This window comes from Catharus ustulatus, chromosome 3, assembly GCF_009819885.2.
Source record: "Catharus ustulatus isolate bCatUst1 chromosome 3, bCatUst1.pri.v2, whole genome shotgun sequence".
NCBI lineage: Eukaryota > Metazoa > Chordata > Aves > Passeriformes > Turdidae > Catharus > Catharus ustulatus.
The window spans coordinates 86,969,111-86,989,759 of NC_046223.1; the positions used below are offsets into that span (position 1 = coordinate 86,969,111).

General features: G+C 43.3%; 1 protein-coding gene across 1 annotated transcript in view; it reads right to left on the reverse strand.

Annotated features, from left to right (window-relative positions):
- The window catches only part of CD109 (CD109 molecule), a 74,405-nt gene that overhangs the window by 37,321 nt on the left and 16,435 nt on the right, over positions 1–20,649 (reverse strand). The window contains exons 4-13 of the mRNA XM_033056422.1: positions 18,566–18,796; positions 18,299–18,424; positions 11,448–11,487; positions 10,874–10,958; positions 7,561–7,657; positions 3,901–4,036; positions 2,951–3,060; positions 1,034–1,273; positions 604–705; positions 451–513 (exon numbers count right to left, since the gene is read on the reverse strand). Coding sequence (XP_032912313.1) covers positions 451–513; positions 604–705; positions 1,034–1,273; positions 2,951–3,060; positions 3,901–4,036; positions 7,561–7,657; positions 10,874–10,958; positions 11,448–11,487; positions 18,299–18,424; positions 18,566–18,796 — 1,230 coding nt within the window. The remainder of the gene's footprint in view (positions 1–450; positions 514–603; positions 706–1,033; positions 1,274–2,950; positions 3,061–3,900; positions 4,037–7,560; positions 7,658–10,873; positions 10,959–11,447; positions 11,488–18,298; positions 18,425–18,565; positions 18,797–20,649) is intronic.

A 20,649-nucleotide genomic window follows, 5' to 3' on the forward strand; every position in this document is an offset into this window, starting at 1 on the left:
TCCTGAATCTGCACAGGCTCCACCAGATCCCTGCTTCCATCTTCAGGACTGCTGACAAAGCCACAGTTTGGGCTGCTCCTGGGACATCCTTGTCCCTTCTCCCATTGCAGATGCTCTGCACAGTCAGAAGCAGTACTGCTCTCATAGCTGCGCCTTGTCTCACATCTGCAAGCAGGGATAAGCCAATACCCACATCAGAGAAGCACTTTTTCCAGAAGCACTTCCTTACAGTGCCAGGGGCATTCCTCCTAGGCAGAATAATAGAGTTCTCTTTCAAAAGGACCATCCTAGTCGAAAACAGGTTTTTGAGGCTCCTCTTCCATAAAGCACAATTTAAAAATGCTGACTCTCTCAAATGTTTAATCACATTCCACTCACTGGAGTATTTCTCAAGTTGGTCATCTCAAATGTCATCTTGGATTGTCCCCATATGTAAAGCCTGTAACTTACCAGATAGTGATACTCTCTCACTGGCTTGTTGCTTGCAATGCTCAGCTCAAAAGGATTCCCAGCCTAGTAAAAATACATGATTCATATGGATGAGTAGGGAAAAACCATGAATAACTTGGTTTTTATCGTGGCAAGTTTTGTATCAGACTGTACCTTTATATCCTGGCTCTTTGTTTTAAGCTGGAGATAAGTCTGACTGGGGGAGCTGAACACATCATAAACACCTATGTCAGTCTTACTGCTGAGGAACTCTGCCTGTGAGACAGTGCAAAAAAAAAAAACCTCTTAACAGCAAAATCTGTGATGTTCATATATGTAGTACAGCTTACAAGAGCATGGTAGCCTTAGCAAAAGTCCACTTTGTGCTTCGGGTATCTGGTTTTTTTTCCTTTGATATCATGGTGCAATTATTAAATCCCATTTGACAGGATCTCTCACTTTCTTTCCAGCTGTAACATGAAGTAACAAAAATAACAATGGATGACATGGCAGCTGTGGCAGATAGCAGGACAGCTCATCACTGATCCCAGCCCACACAATTTAGTGTGTCAACACTCCCAAGCAACATGTTACAAAGCAGTACCTGAACTCTCAGAGTTTTTGTATCAGACAGGATTGGAAACTCCACATCAATTACTCCATTTTCTGGAACTGTGTAGTTCAGGACATGGACTGTCAGATTTCTCTCCTCTGTTGCCTCATTTTCCAGATGAGAAAGTGAAGAGTGATGGAAAAGCAGGTCTGACTGTTGTGCAGTGATTGTTACAAGATTATGCCTCTCTTCAGCTGTCAGCTGGCTGCTATCAGAACGTGACACCTTCAGCTGAACAAAAAGAAAGAAAACACTTATCAAACCCATCAAATAGAGTAAAGCTAAAATGCACAACACATAGCATGTAATAGTATATTTGCACTCAAAAAAATATTAAAAAAAAGAATGCATCCTCAGATTTCTCATATATCAATAGTTTTATTTCTCTTCCCTAGTAAGCACTGCAAGTAGGCAAGTCAGGCAAGAACAAAATTATTCATAACTCCAGGGAATAAAAAAAGAGTAAAAGCAAAGGAGATGGAACTGAAAGGAGATGTTGCATTTCAGCTCTTCTAGTTGAAAATTACTCTTCTAGTTGAAAGTGTTTGTGTCTCAGGTAATCCTACCTACAGTCTGAATACTTAATTTTATCACTTGCATTTCACCACCACAAGAAACATTTACATCATGTGCAAAAATGAGTCAGATGAGCAGAGATGGCGCTGAGTTGGATGTATTTATGAATTCATGAAATGAGTTGAAGACAGATACCAGGCCCAAAATTGACAGTGTGTAACTTGCATCAATCAGCACTATATCTTACATCTTTATGCCCACATTCAAGCAGATTTTCATCCAGTAAAATCATTCTTATTCTGTATAACACACTACCAAAAAAACCACCAACTTTTACATTTAAAAGCACTGAACTGATGTTTCCCTTTTCTTTTTCAGTCCATAGATGTCACTGCATTACCTCTCCTCCTCAGCCACTACTTTCCTGTTCTTTCTCTGAAGAGCATATGCTCTTCATGTAAGATCTCCACTTTTTAGTAACAGCAGCAGCTGTTCATTCACACTTCTCTGGGAGCATAACTTATACCTTCCTGTCTGCCAGCTGCAAGAATTGCCAGATGCCTCAGCTATCTCTCATTCAGTTCATCTTTGGAAGAGGAGAAAAAAACAGGCTGATTCAGACTGGGATGCTGGCAAAGAAAATGAAAAGCACAAAAACCAAAAGCCCAAATGATCAGGCTAGCATAAAGCTATGTCTTGAACCAATCTACGCTGGAAGAGCATATTCAGCCTAAATCACTGCTATTTAGGTCTCATTTCTGTACAGTAAGAATTGCAAAATTAACTCCCCTTTTCAACTAAAATGCAGTGACACAATATGTAACCTCTGAAAAATGTAGAAATACTGAATGCAGACGAGGGACAGAATGAAGAACATGAAATATTTCTATGAGTGGACTACAGCTGGCATGAAAACGTACAGAAATCAGAAACAACACTTTCACTTGAAAGCAATGTGATTTGATGAGTTTTAACTGAATTACGTGAAAGCTGCTTAAATATACAAATTCACTGTATAAAGTATATATTTGTATATTTGTATTTGTATATATAAATACTATAAAGAGGTTTGAAACTTAATAACTAATCTGTTATTTCAAAGCACAGTAAAAAAAAAACAACTAAGGAAGATTTCTCTGCCATAAGTGCTCACAAACTATATACAAATATATCCTGCCAAGACTACAGCATTCTCTGCCTCTTCATTCTCATCCTTTTCTAGAGCAAATGCCTCCAAGTTTACTAGTTGCTGATATGTACTGTGAAATAAAGGGAATGTGAAAACAAATCTGTAAATTACACTTAAAAATCCGAGGCAAACTTTGCTATCTAAGCATAGAGGAGAAGTCACATTTGTTTATCCACAGATGATAATCAAACAGAAGAACTTACAGTAGCTATGAAGTTCAGGGAAGGTTTTATGACTCTAGTGTAGTCCAGAAATTCAATAAAATAGTCACTTTGCTTCGGAAATATGATGGTACTTGAATTTTGGGAGATTCCTGTTGAATAATTGTATGTGTTTAGGCAACATGTACTTAACACATATATTACTTCAGCAGCAATACAATTTATTGCCATGACTTTGAAATAATTCTGTCGTATTTTTCACCATTCCCACTCCTATTATTCTTCATCCTTCTAGCTGAGCACCAGTACAAATGTGGTATATGTACTGGTACTGCCTGCCACAATGCAATATAAGATATACCACAGAGGGCTCCACTCACACAGACTATGACAAAATGACACAAGGAAGGAACTTATTAAATCCCAAATCAGCCAGCTTCACCTTGCTGAGGTTTCTACACAAAGTCTAGTTTCTAGGACAGGCAGAAATTTTGTAAACGCGATTTTTTTCAGATGTGCAAGGTAAATGGAACATGAACTCACAGAAAGCCCTCAGTTTGCAAATCAGTCTATCTAGAAAAGGCTACACTGTGGACAATCTAGGACCAGGGAACTCTTTCTACTAATGTGGCTTACAAATACGCAATGACAGGTAAGTTTATGATTAAAGTTAAGCTTGTAAAATTCAGAATAATGCTAGCAATTCTTTATGCCTGCTCTTCTCATCAACAATGATCAGTCACTGACTTCAAGCTCCTATCATAATGTGTTTCTCGGTTATTTAATAAATCATGTAGCATAGAACTCTATTCAACCAAGTTAACAGCTGGTTAAAGTATTAAATTTCTAGGCAAGCAACATTCAGATAACGTATTTGAATGTGGATGGTTTGTGCTGACATCAGTGCATGATACTTCTCTAGAGCTCCAACCTGTTCCACACAGCGTAAGGGCCTCTGGATTTCTGTCAGAAGACCTCACCCCGCCACGCACCTGTGAGTGACTCAGTCACCACCGCGATCATTTCGATGGGCTCCGTGTACTCGCTGTCACCTTGGTGCCATGACTGCTCAGCATTCAAGTTTTGCAACATAAGCTTGTTGCAGGTTACATTCACAGATCCATTTATCTGCAATGTAGGAAAAAATAACTTCTGAGCCACAAAAGCCAAGGACACCTTTCAGTCTACAGTAGCTTATTTCTGTTTAAGTCCTCTCTCCACATACAAGTTAAGCTCTCTCCACATACAAGTTTTGGACTATGAACACCAGAATATTATGAATGCTGACCCTTTATTTTTTTGCAATCAGCAACCATTTTTATTAAATCCAGTAGTTCACTACTTTTTAGAGGCAATAACACTTTATGGAAAAAGTTACTTTTTTTTCCCTAATTTCTAGAATTATCCAGTTCTACATGGCTAGTGCAGTGGTGCCTAAGCTTTACAGGAAAATACAATGAGCAAGTTCCTGCCTGAGGAGAGGAGTACAGTAATTTCACGACCATAAGGCGCACCGGACTATAAGGCGCACCCCCAGGAGTCGGCAAAATTCGCAACTTTGTAGATCAGATAAGGCGCACCGGACTATAGGGCGCACTTTTTTTTTTTTGCAGCGAGGCTCCGCCCCCAGCTCCCCCCGCGTGTTTGCTGGACGAGGCCCCGCCTCCATCCGGCTCCCACGGCACCGTGGCCCCGCCTCCACCCGGCAAGCCCGACCCCGCCTCCAGCCAGGAGCCCCGGCCTCGCAGCCCTGCAGGCCCCCAGCAGCCCCAGTCGCGCGGGCACCAGGAAGCCCCGGCCTTGCCTCCACCCAGCAGCCCCTGTCCCGTGGCCCCGCGGGCACCTGGAAGCCCTGGTGCTGCCGGCACCCAGCAGCCTCGGCCCCGTGGCCCTGCAGGCATCTGGAAGCCCCGGTTCTGCAGGCACCCAGCAGCCCTTGTCCCGCGGCCCCGCAGGCACCCAGCAGCCCCGATCCCGTGGCCCCGCGGGCACCCAGCAGTCCCGGTCCCGCAGGCACCCGGAAGCCGCGGTCCCACAGCCCCGCAGGCACCTGGAAGCCCCGGTCCCGCAGCCCCGCGGGCACCCAGCAGCCCTGGTGTGCGGCCCCGCGGGCACCCAGCAGCCCCTGTCGGGCAGGCACCCAGCAGCCCCGGTCCCATGGCCCCACGGGCACCCAGCAGCCCCGACCCCGCCTCCAGCCAGGAGCCCCGGCCTCGCAGCCCCGCGGGCACCCAGCAGCCCGGGTCCTGCAGGCAACCAGCGGCCGCAGCCCCGCAGGCACCCAGCAGCCTCGGTGCTGCCGGAACCTGGAAGCCGCGGCCCCGCGGGCACCCAGCAGCTCCGTTCCCGCGGCCCCGCAGGCACCTGGAAGCCCCGCTCCCACGGGCACCCAGCAGCTCCGTTCCCGCGGCCCCGCAGGCACCTGGAAGCCCCGCTCCCACGGGCACCCAGCAGCTCCGTTCCCGCGGCCCCGCAGGCACCTGGAAGCCCCGCTCCCACGGGCACCCAGCAGCTCCGTTCCCGCGGCCCCGCAGGCACCCAGCAGCCTCGGTGCTGCCGGAACCTGGAAGCCGCGGCCCCGCGGGCACCCAGCAGCTCCGTTCCCGCGGCCCCGCAGGCACCTGGAAGCCCCGCTCCCACGGGCACCCAGCAGCCCCGGTCCCATGGCCCCGCGGGCACCCAGCAGCCCCGACCCCGCCTCCAGCCAGGAGCCCCGGCCTCGCAGCCCCGCGGGTACCCAGCAGCCCCGACCCCGCCTCCAGCCAGGAGCCCCGGCCTCGCAGCCCCGCAGGCACCCAGCAGCCCCGGTGCTGCCGGAACCTGGAAGCCGCGGCCCCGCGGGCACCCAGCAGCCCCAGTGCTGCTGGAACCTGGAAGCCCCGGCCCCGCGGGCACCCAGCAGCCCCAGTCGGGCAGGCACCCAGCAGCCCCGGTCCCGCGGCCCCGCAGGCACCTGGAAGCCCCGCTCCCATGGGCACCCAGCAGCTCCCTTCCCACGGCCCCGCAGGCACCTGGAAGCCCCGCTCCCACGGGCACCCAGCAGCCCCGGTCCCATGGCCCCGCGGGCACCCAGCAGCCCCGACCCCGCCTCCAGCCAGGAGCCCCGGCCTCGCAGCCCCGCGGGCACCCAGCAGCCCCGGTCCCATGGCCCCGCAGGCACCTGGAAGCCCCTGTCCCACAGCCCCGCGGGCACCCAGCAGCCCCGGTCCCGCAGGCACCTGGAAGCCCCGGTGTGCGGCCCCGCGGGCAGCCAGCAGCCCCGGTCCCATGGCCCCGCGGGCACCCAGCAGCCCCGGTCCTCCAGGCACCTGGAAGCCGGGGCCCCGTGGGCACCCAGTAGCCCCGGTCCCGCAGGCTCCCAGCAACCCCAGTCGGGCAGGCACCCAGCAGCCCCGGTCCCATGGCCCCACGGGCACCCAGCAGCCCCGGTCCCACAGCCCCGCGGGCACCCAGCAGCCCCGGTGTGCGGCCCCGCGGGCGCCCAGCAGCCCCGGTCCCATGGCCCCGCGGGCACCCAGCAGCCCCGGTCAGGCAGGCACCCAGTAGCCTCAGTCCTGCAGGCACCCGGAAGCCCCGCTCCCACGGACACCCAGCAGCCCCAGTCCCGCGGCCCCGCAGGCACCCGGAAGCCCCGGTCCCGAAGGCACCCAGCAGCCCCGCCTCGCCTCCACCCAGCGGCCCCGGTCCCGCGGCCCCGCCTCCAGTCAACAGCCCTAGCCCCGCAGGCACCCGGCAGTCCCGGCCCTTCGGCCCCGCCTCCACCTGGCAGCTGCAGCCCCGTGGCCCCGCCTCCACCCAGCAGCCGCGGCCCTGCCGGCTCACCCCGCGGCTCGCAGCTCTCACTTCCGGGTTTGCAAATTTCCGAACTTTGCACATCAGATAAGGCGCACCGGACTATAAGGCGCACTTCCGGGTTCAGGAGAAAATTTTAGTCAAAAGGGTGCGCCTTATAGTCGTGAAATTACTGTATATCCTATTTAGCATCTGAGCTCAGAATTTCTGCAGACTAAGTGCTGCTGAAGCCACTGAAGTCAGACAGTGGCTGAAGTCAGCAAACAGAAAATTACAGTCACTTCATGTAGCAAAAATTTAGCCCTTTTTAAACAGTCCACATCTCAAAAGTAAAATGTCTGATTTTGCAAAGAGAATGCAATGAATCTATCACCTCTTTTAAGCCTTCAGATTGAAGCTGCGTGTCTTTTTAAATTTCATGCTTCAGGTTACAGTTAGTGCAGTAGCTCAAATGTAATTGCTGGCAATTAGTAGGCAAAATGCTTTGGTTTCTACCATGCTAGAGCTCCACCCAGACAACTGGAGTGTTCTCCTCTAGCCTTGTGACACAGAGCTCAGTGTGCAGGGGCAGACATAGGGCCCGGGAGCATTCCTGAGTCCTCCAGCACCTACTGCAGCTCCTGGATAAATGTTCTACCTGGGTCAGTTGGTACTCTCCAAAATAACTTCCAGGCACAAGTAAAGGGAACACAGGTGCCAAATATCATTCTTAACAAGCAGTCTGAATATAGATGCTTCAGGATGGAAATTAAAGAGAGTTTAACACTCTCCAGCTGAACTTCGCACTCAGGAATGATTCCAAGCATCATTTGACCCACAACAGAACACAGACTCAATGAAACTGCTAAGAGAGGACTCACCTCCATTGTTGTTGTTATATTTCTCTTGTTTGTCCAGTAAGAAACAGAAAGGCAAGTGACTGTTACAGTTCCCTTTACTGGCTTTCCATAGGTGTACCTGAAACACATCAGGCAAAGTCAAACAAAACACACCACCCTTTAGAACTTGGGCTCCTGAAGAGCTCTCAAGGCAAAAGAACCTGCTAAAATATTATTCTCTGGCCTCAAACATGCATAGAACACACTTCTGCTTTGAAACATGGGGGTTGCCATACTGAGACCAGTTCATCAACACTAAAGCTGGAAGCCCAAAACCTGTAGAAGATACACAGTGCTGCTCTTTCCACTACACAAGCTCTAAAAACCCATTAAAATTATTATGGGCTGTATGATGTACAAAAGTTAACTACACTAAGCCGAAAGTAAGTTATTGAACAGAACACTGATGTAGCACCATAACTAATATGCAGTAGAGTTACAATGGGATGTGAAAAGTATAAGTATTTTTCTTACCAAATATTGCTAACAAAATGAGATCTCCAGATATTTAGTAATAATTATTACTACTTATTTAGTAATCACAGTCTCGAGAAATCATTGCAAACAATGTCCAGCTGTGGCAAATCTGAAAACCGTAACATACTCCCTCCTTAGGATGACAGTAGCAACTGCAGTCACTATAAGCAGCAATAAAATAAAATTTTGTATAAATGTTTCCAAGTCATACTTAAGAGAAACCATGACATTATCAGATTGAGACAGAGAAGTGAAGGTGGGGAGGAACAACATGGGGACAGACAGAAAACTTAAAATCATTCTAGTCCTCATCAGTAATACATGTAGGTATGATAACTTTAAAGTACTAATTTCACGATTATAAGCCGCCCTGAGTATAAGCCGCACTTCCAGGTGCCAGCAACTTTTCGTTCTTCGTCCATACATAAGCCGCACCTGATTATAAGCTGCACGTTACAATACAGAGTGTGATAAAAGGTATCTATTCTATCACCATCTGTTGGGGGTGGGGGCAGTGATCCTTATCTCAACGGCAGATATTCTGCTAATGGGCCATCCATTGAAACCAGGCAGGGCATTGTTCTTTATCTTTTCACAACCCATCCTTCCTCCAGCGAGGCATTTTCTGCTAATGGCCCATTGAGTCCCACTGTGGGACTGATAAAATTACTGCATCCCATTGGAAGTTGCTCCAGCCAGGGGGAAGAGCCCAACATTTCTTACCAAGATAAAAACAGAGGTTTTGGGACACTAAGGGAGCCCCTTTCTCCACTGGACTCCAGAGGGAAACCGGATTTCTCCACATCACCACTGGACCTCCAGAGGGAAACTGCACCTTCTGCAGGAGCACTGCTTCAACTGAATCACATCTGTCACTGCAGGAGGATGCAGCCACCATTTAATGGGACTGCTACCAACACCCTGCCTGACAGGGTGTCAGGTTGTACTCTGACTTTGTCAGGGTTTGGAGTTTGTTTCTTTGTAGTACTGTATTTCTATTTTAATTTCCCTAGAAAAGAACTGTTATTCCTAATTCCCATAATTTTGCCTGAAAGTCCCTTGATTTCAAAATTATAATAATTTGGAGGGAGGGAGTTTATATTTTCCATTTCAAAGAGAAGTTCCTGCCTTTCTCAGCAGACACCTGTCCTCCAAACTAAAACAGCAACTTTTTGTTCTTTGTCCGTATATAAGCGACACCTGATTATAAGCCGCACTTTGGGTTCGGACCAAAATTTTAGTCAAAATGGTGCGGCTTATAATCGTGAAATTACTGCAGCCACTTAAGTAATATCAAAGTCGAAAAGCAGACAGAAAGAAAAATCAAACAGCATAGTTACAGCAATAACTCTGATAAAACTGACTTGCATTTGAACTCATTCTAAGCAGACCTAATTACAGTAATAAATTGCCACTAACCTTGAAATTATACTGCCATCGAGCAGCATCCCTGTACTTAACTTGATCTAATAATACTCTAGAGAAGAAAACAGGGCTTATGACATCTACAAGCTGTATAAAGAGGAATTATGTCTATAAAAACAGTCACCAGGAATGAAGTCATTCTCTATAAATAATTGCAATGTATCAGTAAAACTTTGTCACTTTTGGGATTCAACCTCAGCTGGTTCACTGGGGTCTAAGTATGAATTTATTGCAGCAAACAGGTACACTTTCAAACACCCTATGAGTACACCAGATCCTGGGGAAGGCCAAAACAGCTTAAGAAACCAAATATTAGCTGGCATGTAATAGATTCCAAAAGCAAAGTAGAATGGGGAAAAAAAGGCAAGGAAAACTTTTTTTAAATTGCCCCTTAGAAGATTCACAGAATCACTGAATGGTTTGAGATGGAAGAGATTTTAAGGGTCATATAGTTCTAATCTCCTTGCCATTACAGGGATGCCACCCACTAGATCAGGTTGTTCAGGGCCCCATCCAACCTTGGGTTGACAGTTTCTAATACCAGGTTGCATGGACTCTACAGAATGAAGTGTGTTCTCAAAGCCCCAACATTTAACTTAAATAGTTTGCTGAACAGTGATTTCTGCATTTCACTTGTAAACAGAGTGCTTCTTCAGACGGAATGTTTTTAAGGCATTAGATAACCCACAAAAGACCCTTTATTTTGGTCTTCTTGGATGGATCTATCAGGTAGCTCTATCTGGCTCTCATCTTCAAAAATAAAATTAATTTATAACTGAGATTAAAGCATAGTAATTTTTTGTCTAGATATTTGCTCAGCTGAAAAGTAAGTATTATTTGCACAAGAGTCTACACTGAAGCCTCGTCTGAATTTTTTCAAGAGCTTTTAATTCTTTACCTATTTACAGCTCTAGGTATTTTCATACGAGAAACCTATACTTGAAATCTGCAATGCTGTTTTATTGGAACAAGGTGGATGTTCATAAAAGTTTGCCTAATTTTCCAAGTTGCCTAATAAAATATAGTTACTCTACCCACAGACCTTAAAATGGTAAATTGGAGAGTACCATAAAAGAACTATAAGAACAAAAAAAAGCATCAAAATACACCTTACAAGCAAGAAACTTAAGAAATTTTCAAATAAGGTAGCTGAAATTTTATAGCTATAGTCTAGAAGTCTCTTTACCAGACCAAAACAACTTACTAGAAGTCTGAAAATCTACTGAATCTTGTTACAACAAAATCTAGTAGCTAGAAACAGATACTAGCCAACTAATTTTTAACAGACAGGGGTTTATTAGCATTCTAAATGTAAGTTTTTACTTTGACACTTACAGACCTACAGTAAGTTTTTCAAGAGTAAGGGTGACAACAGTATCAGTGATTTACTCACTTTGCAGAGACAACACCAGTTACATCTTCATCTCTCAAAGAGTAGTATAAGGGAGTTGTTATCATGACATCAAATTTTGGTAAAACTATAAATAAAAACCCACAAAAAGTATTAAATTCACAGAAGGAATATTTCTTTTTTTAATTAACAAGTGTAGAACATGTAATTCGATAAAGACCTCTATTTTCCCAAGTTTCCTAATATAAGGTAAGATGCATTTTTAACCCAATCCCCAGAATACAACTTTTTGTTGAAAGGAGAGAAAAGCAGCATAAAAACAGTCTGCATATAAGCCTGTAAGTCTGAAATATAAAACATTTAGCCTATTTAGCCTTTACAGAATCATCAGCAAGCTTCACAACCAGATGCTATAAAGATATTTTGGGTTCATTAAAACTACCAAAGATAAACAGGGAAGCTGATAAGATGGTATTTTTGGTCAGTCTCAGAGAATCCAAAGATTTGGAAACTAAACTTTCTGTGAGTATTTAAAATGTTCGTGCCGGACAAGGGAAGTTAGCATAAATTAATGGAGAATCACCAATGATTTTGTTCACTACTAAATAACACTTACCATATTCCATCACTTTAAATCTTTGATAATGAACTTGACCCTATTGAAAAAAAATCATATGAGAAAATACATACAATTGTGATTAGATTAGTAAGTTTAATATACCTTCTTGGCCAAATCCCACCCATATTCAAGTTAAACTACAATTTCTGACATGATGTGATTTTAAATCAAGGCTCAATCACTATCAGTATATATTTGCAAAACAGAAGGACACACAAGTTCACATGAAGCAGACTGAGTATTTACCATGAACAGCTCGTGCAGCTTCCAGTCTGCAGATATCTACACATGCCTGGTTTCTGCACTGAAAAAATGGAATACCTGAGCTAGCTAGCATGAAACTAGCTAGCATAAGTACAGTAATTTCACGACCATAAGGCGCACCGGACTATAAGGCGCACTTTTTTTTTGCAGCGAGGCTCTGCCCCCAGCTCCCTCTGCACGGTTGCTGGCCAAAGCCCCGCCTCAAGCCAGCAGCCATTGGCCCCGGGGCCCGCCTGTACCCAGCAGGGGCAGTGCCGCGGGCCCCCAGGCCCACCTGTACCCGGCGGGGCCGGGACATGGCCGACACCCCTCCGTGCTGCCTGCACGGGGCCGGGGGGGGCCAGTGTAGGGGCGGCTCCGCCTGCACGGGGCCAGGGCGTGCCTCTGGAGGGGCAGCTCTGCCTCCACGGGGCCAGGGCGTGCCTCTGGAGGGGCGACTCCGCCTCCACAGAGCCAGGGGGTGCCTCTGGAGGGGCTGTCCCGCCTCACGGGGCTGGGGTGTGCCTGCCACTGCTCCGCCCCGCCTCCACCTGGCAGCCATGGCCCTGCCGGCTCCCCCTGTGGCTCGCAGCTCTCGCTTCCGGGTAGGCAAATTTTTTGAACTTTGTCCATCAGATAAGATGCACCAGACTATAAGGTGCGCTTCTGGGTTCTAGGGAAAATTTTAGTCAAAAGGGTGCGCCTTATAGTCGTGAAATTACTGTAGTCACAGTCATCATGATAAACCATGACATACCAGCACCACCCTTGCTAGCACATCTTAAATTAACTTCTACAAACAAGAAGCTCCTACAGTGTCTATCTAGTGGATAAGACTATTTCAAAAACCTTGCACAATCTTATGATTCTACATTTACTCAAAATGTGGCTGCGGTTTTGTTACAGTCTACAGCCATACTCACTTCAGCAGAGATACCCTTGTGTTATATCTTCTTGTCTCAGCTACTTGTTACTCAAAATCAAGAAAATTAATTAAAATAACTACATCGTGTGCTGTTACTTGTGTTCTCTTCTATTTTCCTATTTTTCTAAATTTTTCACTTATTTCCTGATTTCCTTCAAGAGGGAAAAGAAGAATGAATATGGATAACCAATTGTCAGGTACCAATTGCTGCCAATTTCATTATTAAGTCATTGATCAGCAAAACAACTGCCATATTTATATTCCTGGGTTTGAAAATACACATGCAGAATCAGCTATTTTCACAACATTTGTGCAAATCATAATATTTGCAACACAAAATGCTACAGCATTGACATGCATAAAGCAGTCCACAATCAGATTACTATCAGGCAGTCTTAGGAACATGTATCTTAGGGAAATTACCTGTAGTGAATTCATCTCACATCTTGTTCTCTGTACAGCTTTTATTTCCAATACTAAGTATATACGTGACCCTTGCCATAAAGCAAACCCTGAACAAAATATTACCCCAGATAGCATGGTTAAAAAGCATCTCCCTTGAAAATAAAACATTGTTTCCCATTGTCTTAGAAATAAAAATTTTTAAAAGTACAATTAAAAACTACGATAACTGTGAGTAGTAGAAAACAGAGATTACAGTGAGACTAGTAGTTCTGGCTGCATCTTCTCTAAAATGATAAACTTTATGACAGAAATCAAGCCCTACTTGGTCATCTTGACGATGTGAATACCAAGCCAGGTTTTCCACTAACACATTTTTTAGCCAAGCTGGTCTGAAGTAGGACAAGTAACAGCACTACAACCACTCTATCATTTTAGTTCTCTCTGGTAAATACTGTTCAAATATACTGAAGTGGAAGTTGTTAAAACAGTTTTTCCAGGAATAGTGGCTTTTGAGATAGTCAGTTATTTATATATAGACAACCCAAGAGAGATTTTTAGGGGTTTTCTTTAGGACAGGAAAACAACACCATGCCTATTCCTTTTTTTCCAGAGCTGCTTTATTCTAGCACAGGTTTTGTCTTGCATGTCTTCTCCTGCTTCTTAAGTACACTCACCCTTCCAAACTAACAACTTTTTGCTCTAAATCAGCATTTCTTAAACTGCAGAACACCTATTGCATTCTGTGCTGATCACCCAGAGTAAGAAAACATGCCTAAAAGAGATCCATGTAAGTGTCCTGGTACAATGAGGATGAGCCCTTCTGCAGGGAAGCCTTAGATGCTGTGTATCCTGACATCCAAGAACCCCTAACAACAACAGCCTAGATTCTGCTCTGCTCTGATGAACCATCCTGTTTTAATTCACTGGGCCTGATCCAACAAAAGTGAGCTCACAGGAGTTGCTCCCCAGATTTGTTTTTTCTTCCTTGGCAACTGAAAGCCCCTGAAATGAGTCTGGTCTGGGTCCATTTCCTTACTTGTTTCTGACATTGACATGCATCATGTTAGAGCATCAGGAAAGGTTCTGGGTGTGGTCCAGGGCTTTGCTCTGGAAAAGCACAGTGCTGGCACCAGTTGCATTCCTGGGGCTACCTCATTGCCTCACAGGCCCTGTCAGGAGCACCCTTCCAACTTCGTTTTGCAGCTAAATAAAACACATTTTTGTCTAGACAGAGCTAACAGAAGCACCTCATGATCACTTCCATGCTTTGTTTTCACACACAAGAAACAAATTCCAAAACGAAATTCTGTTCAAATTCAATAGTGCAGTCTCCAGAAACTAGTCAGAGTCCCACCAGTGTTACCACTATTTACACTAGCAGATCCTGATCGATTATCTGTGTAATTTGCAAACTACTGAATACTCAGGCAATGCCAAAGGCTTTATGTACGGTCAGATTCTGAAAAAGTGTGACATATTTTTAAGCAATTATATATACAACATTAAATTTAACACATCAAATGTGAAATCCATAACTGACCTAGCAGTAAAATATGGCAAAATTCGCTGTGGGTACACTGCAACATATATTAAACCTCAAAAGCTAAAAAATTCAACATATAAAGTATATAATCATTCCCAGTTGATTCTGAAAGTTTGCTTTATAGCTGAAGCTTTTAAAAAAACGTAACACTCTTAAAAATATTTTGGAAACCCTTGTTGCACCTGAAACATTACTACTCTTCAATATTTTATCATAAATTTATACATAACAACTTCCATAAATTAGACTACAAAATGCTGTTTAAACTAGAAGCAACTTCTGGTTGGACGTGCATGCTACTAAATCTCAGCAACTAGAAGTCTTTCAGCAACAGGAAATATAAGATATCCAACTAAAATACAAGGTAGAGACTTGGAAACCAGACTGCAATTACTCTGTCTTGAGTTTTCCTGGAACAGCTGTACTAACACCTGAACTTTTATTAAAAATACTACAGGATGTTTAACAGCAGCAAGCAGCCAAAACCTGATTTAAAACAGGATTTAGAGGCAGCACTTCCAAAAATCAAGACTCAGTACACTTGGAAAATGATCTTTAATCACAAGAAGGGAAATGTTATTTAATCACTTAATCATTCTTTAAAGATAAAAGGGAAATCTGAGAAAGATAGGCTGGATATTTAACTAGAAAGTTCAGGTCATGGCATTAGGATAGGTAAGTCATGCAGTTTGTGTTTGCCGTATGAAGATGTTCCTAAAGCCTGAGCAGATCCATAAGCTGCACTGGATGCCATGCAGAGCCAGAGCTGGCAGTACTAGCTAAGTAGAGGTAGACATAGCTATAAAAATTCCCAGTCATATACTAAATTGCCCTTAGCAGTAAATCTAAGTTCTCGCTGACCTCTGCTATCAGGAAGGGTGGTGAATCTATGCAACTTTATATATGACACAATAAAATCTATACCTACCTTCAACAGCAGAACTGCTGCAGAAGAGAGGAATATCCAGCTAATAGCTAGGAATATCTGCTAGGAGTGATCTAGTCACTCACTAGTGTTCACTGAACACCAAATAAATCTTCACTATATCACCAACACAGAGACCCTCACACATCTTAATGTTCAAACTGAATGCCATCCCATATAATCTTGTATTTCACAGCATATATTCCCTTGCAACTAAGAGAATAAAGTACAGTTTGCCACTAGAAAAGTTCTTTTCCTTTATTTTGCAAGGTGTATTGCAGGTTTCATTATCACTATCAGAAAAATAAGTCCCTGAGACAACACACTAGGCAGACCTAATCTAATAGTGTGAATATTGCAATACCATTTAATGTATCTTGCATATGACACCCTTATCCAACGAAGATGCTGTGCAGGCACAAGCTGTAGAAATAACACATATCACTTTGTCATTATATTCAACACAGAACTTGAAAATTAAAGTGGACCAGGTGTAAACAAAAAAGGGCCTGAAAGTATACATAAGTATTTCTGTGTGGGACTTGGGGTTGCTGTTCTATTCCCAAAGGATAAGAACTGTAGGAATACCCAGTTTTTTCTGGACACCAAGTTCTAAAACTCTTTTTTTTTTTCTTTTTTTTGTTCTCCTTTTTTTTTTTTTAAGTTTAATATACTTCTTTTCCTCCTCTATTTTAATTTTCAATTCAGAGTTTCAATGCCAAAAAAGTCATTTAGCTGATCTCCTATTAACACAAGTTTGGTACCTTCGTATTCAGCTACTCCAGCAATTTGTGTTGTTAGAATGCATCTTCCAAAAAGGCAACCATGAAGTAATAGACAATACCTAGGGAACTGCATCAACCAGGAGTGACACTGGGTCTTGAGCTGACACATGAAGGCATTTTTAACTATCAGTTCTCCATGGAGCATACTGAGAATTTGTCCAGAAACTATGATCCCATCTAGATTTTCAATATTCACAATAACAACAAATGCTGTGCTCTACAGTTCAGTTATGATGTTTCAGTCATTTTGAAATCACTCTTTACCTCCTGTACCTGATGCCCTTCAGCTATATGTTGAAATAGAGAGAAACAAAACATTCTCTATTTACTTTCTCCTTGTTACTAATGACTTGAGAGACATTCTCACTCTGACATACATTTTCCAAGATCACTAACCTTCAGCAGCATGGCTAAAATTTAGAATACCATCAACTACTATTAAGGTTTCACTTCACTTGTCTCACAGCTGCTTCATTAGCCCAGATGAATTTACAAGGCATTTTTCTTTCAACTTTACTTATTTTTTTTCTTTTGGTTTAGCTCCAGGAGGGAGTGGCACTCACTTACATCCTGAAAACAGCTGCCACAATTCCTTCATCAATTATCTCCTAATTTCAGCATTACTCAAGCCTTTGCAGAAAGCCCAAGCAACTTTTCACAAATGCTTTTTTGCTTGGCATGTGAGCTGTCGAAGGAGCCCACCACTGCCACCAGCTTTTGTTTCCATGTCTGAGACACACTTCCCCAGCTGCTGAAAAGCACCTACAATAGCTGTGAGTGAGGGTGGCTTGGCAGCTGGATCAGTGAACTGGTCTGGTCTAGGCAAGGAAAAACACACAGATGCTTTCAGTTTGGGTCACTTCCCCACTGCACTTTAGATCTGTGCTTGACTGCAGCTGCTTCAGCATGACTGAGAGGCTGCTGAACAGCAGTCAGGGGATGGGAAGGAGTGGCAGAGCCCAGGGAGGAGCACAGGAACAACTTAATACATTTTTCCCATCACAGACAACAGCAACAACTCCACACCCACATGACAAAATGTTTGAAAAATCCAGTCCTGACACTCATTGAGGCACCACCCTCACACACCTAAGCCTATAGAAATCTATCAGACATATAACTGGTACTGGTAAATGTTGCTCCCAAGTAATACACGATCACATTAGTTTTTCTCCTTTCTGCCCATCATCCCCCTCATTATGTAACATTAAGCTGTCCTGTTTATACTTGCTAAATGTCTCTGAACAGCCACTGCAAGCCAAATAGGAAATGCAGTTCCCAAATTATAGGTGTTTAAAAGGCTCAATAACCCTGACACACAGAGTTTTGAACAGCTAAACCTCCAGCTATTTTTGAAACATGTTCCATGGTGCATGAGGAGTGTAACAGCTTGAAGGATTGGCCTGAGACAACTACTACCAATAGCAACATGCAACACAGACTCTTCCAGTTCTGTTTTGCAATAGTTCTGTATTACCAGTCATCTTTTCTATTTTACAAATTTATTTTTTCCTCAGTAATTCATCAGTCACCATGAGTTGCCGAAAAACACCTAAAACTAGGCAAAGATCTGTAAATAGTCTTGGTTCCTCAATCCTTGAAACACTGACTGGCTGCACAGCGCGGTACAACAAATTTCTGCGTATTTGCTTGCAAAATAAACATAAGGGTATCTCACTTAAAAAGAAAAAAAATCTCTACTCTGTGAGAGCTTTCTTTTATATTAATATTCCAACTCCTCATTTTTTAAATAGAATTTTTAATCTGGAATCAAAACACAGACCTTAGGATAAAGTATGTACATGGTTTTTTGTATCCTTCCCTACAAAGCCATATACCATGGAAAATCTCGTGAGGTGTATCATCTTTGCATAGTATCTTGCACAATATTTGACATGAGAGAAGGATTTGCTCATTTCATGATCCATGTTTAGAACTGGTTTCAGCAAATGTAAACACAATTTTATATGTGTCTAGCAGAAGAAATAAATCTCTCTGTGATTAGGCAATGTTAATACTCACGTTCACTTCCACCTCTATGGACCAGTCTCCTAGTGGAGGGTTCATTGATAACTGGAATTTTTTTGAAACTACACCCAAATCACCCTCCTCCATCAACCACTGCTGAATCAATTTCTTCCGAGGATCCTAGGAGAAAAGTCAAGTTGCATGTTAAACATGAGTGGCCTTGCTAGCAAGATTTAGGTAGCAATACATTCTGTGTATTTGTCACCAATTTGGGACATACGACACATTCTAACATATAATTATATGTCTGTGGATACTTACTCGGATATATATATTCAGAGACACCTTGTAAGGTTTAAGATCAGGATAGACAGTGACAATCCTGAAGAGCACATCTTGTCCTGGTTTATACATAGATTTATCAGTCTGGATGAACACAGAGGTGCTTTTTGACGTGTACATCAGGCTGGTGCGGTTAGAGAAGATGCGCCGGCCATCAGCATGGCCCTCCACCAGTAATTCATAATTCCCAGAAGCACTGTTCAGAGGTAGCTTAAAAAGAAATAGTGACTGTTAGGTATCAAAAGTATTCTTGAAGACACTATTACTTAAAAAGCATTTGACATAAAGAACTAATATATACCTGAACTTGTCGCCTTTTGTAAATTCTCAAAAAGAGAAAGGGGATTTTATTCATTACTTTAATGTACTATTTCAACAGTTACCAGAAAATGTCTTATCAGAAGCACCTTTTCAACCATTTCCATCTAATTTTAAGTAGTAATCAGGTTTTCAATAGTATAACTATCTATGCATTCATATGCATTTCAAAGTCTTACACATACATAGACTATGCTCTCTCTTTTCAGTTATTTAGAAATTTCTTTGGTTTCATATAATGGGCTAATATTTTTCTTCATCACTTTTTGCTAATAAATTTTCCAAAAATAAAATATCTGAAGAAGGTACGTGTAAGTGAGATGAGCAGGAGAGTGAGAGAACTTTGCACTTGTTTTTTTACAGTCTTTAGCTTTATGTCCTAGGTGGTAGAAAAAATATCAAATACAGAATTTATTTCTCATGAGGTGAGCTACTGCTTTTCAATAGCAACCTCACTGATTTTGTCTCATTTCACTTTCATAAGTCATAATTACAGCATATACTGTGACTCATTTAAAAAGTAAAATAATTATTCTTCCAAAAATATTAAGAAATAAAGGAACAGAAATTTTATATGGTTAACTTATTTTGGATAAACATTGAAGGCTCCTTCAGTGTTGGCAGAAGAGACAGATACCACTGGCAAGGAAATTTAGACCACATAAGATCAGAGCAATCATGAAGCAGTTTCTTCTCTCTCTCTCTGCGCCTTTCCAGTGCACAGAGGAAATCTAGAGCTCATAATTCAGATGCATCACTTCATTTCCTAAAGTTAGCTGGGAGGAATCCCAGTCACAGGGGTTGAAAGACTTAAAGCAGAGATGCTGCAGCACACCAGAATTTTACTTCAGCAGAGCTTTCACAGACAACCATGGACCCCAGGGACACCCCAGCCCAGATGCTGGCTTCTGTACCGCCAGAATGTCTCTTTGAAGAAGGGGAAGGGTTTTAACACAGCACATAGCTCGCTCCAACAGGCAGCCCTGCTGAAAAGCTTAAAAGTCACATGCTTCTGTTTGGAGTTGAAACTGTAAATCTGGAGTAAAACCTCTGAAGTTAATACAACTAAAGCAGACAGGCTTGCATTTTTCAGCATAGCATATGGAACTGAAGCACTCCTCTTGCACTGTAATGAAAATTACAGCTGTTAACTCACCAGGCATGGCACTTCAAAAGCATCCTACCAAGTGCTATAAAGAAAGGTTGTACTGCTGTCAAAGCTCATTTTAACAGTGCACAGTGAGGCAACAGGGATTCACAAACATGGGGAAATGTCACTGTGTGACAAATGAGGTAGATGCAAATGTCTGTAGAGAAAACATTTCCTTCTCTGTTTACCTAAAAAGAGAAATCAACTACAATTCCATCCCCCTCTGCTGACTTTGCTTTTAAAAACAAGCCATGAAAAAAATTCAAGGGGGAAAAATAAAAAGGCTCTTTTTCACCCATAAGCAGGCCTATGATGACATGGGAAGAAGACATCCCCCCTTCAAAATCTGGATTTATAGAATTAAATTTTAGATGCAAAAATTCCACACTGAAACGGATTTTGCATTTTCTTCAGCTGGTTTTTGTAGACACATTGCCAAGAACATATGATTCACATATTTCAACACCATCCAAATTCCACGCCAAGTATTCTGCAATATCTTAAATAAGAGGAACTGCCTCAGCTACTGCATCTGTCAAATACTACCTTATTATTACCTTAAATTTTAACTTACAAATATTATTATTTCTTAAAG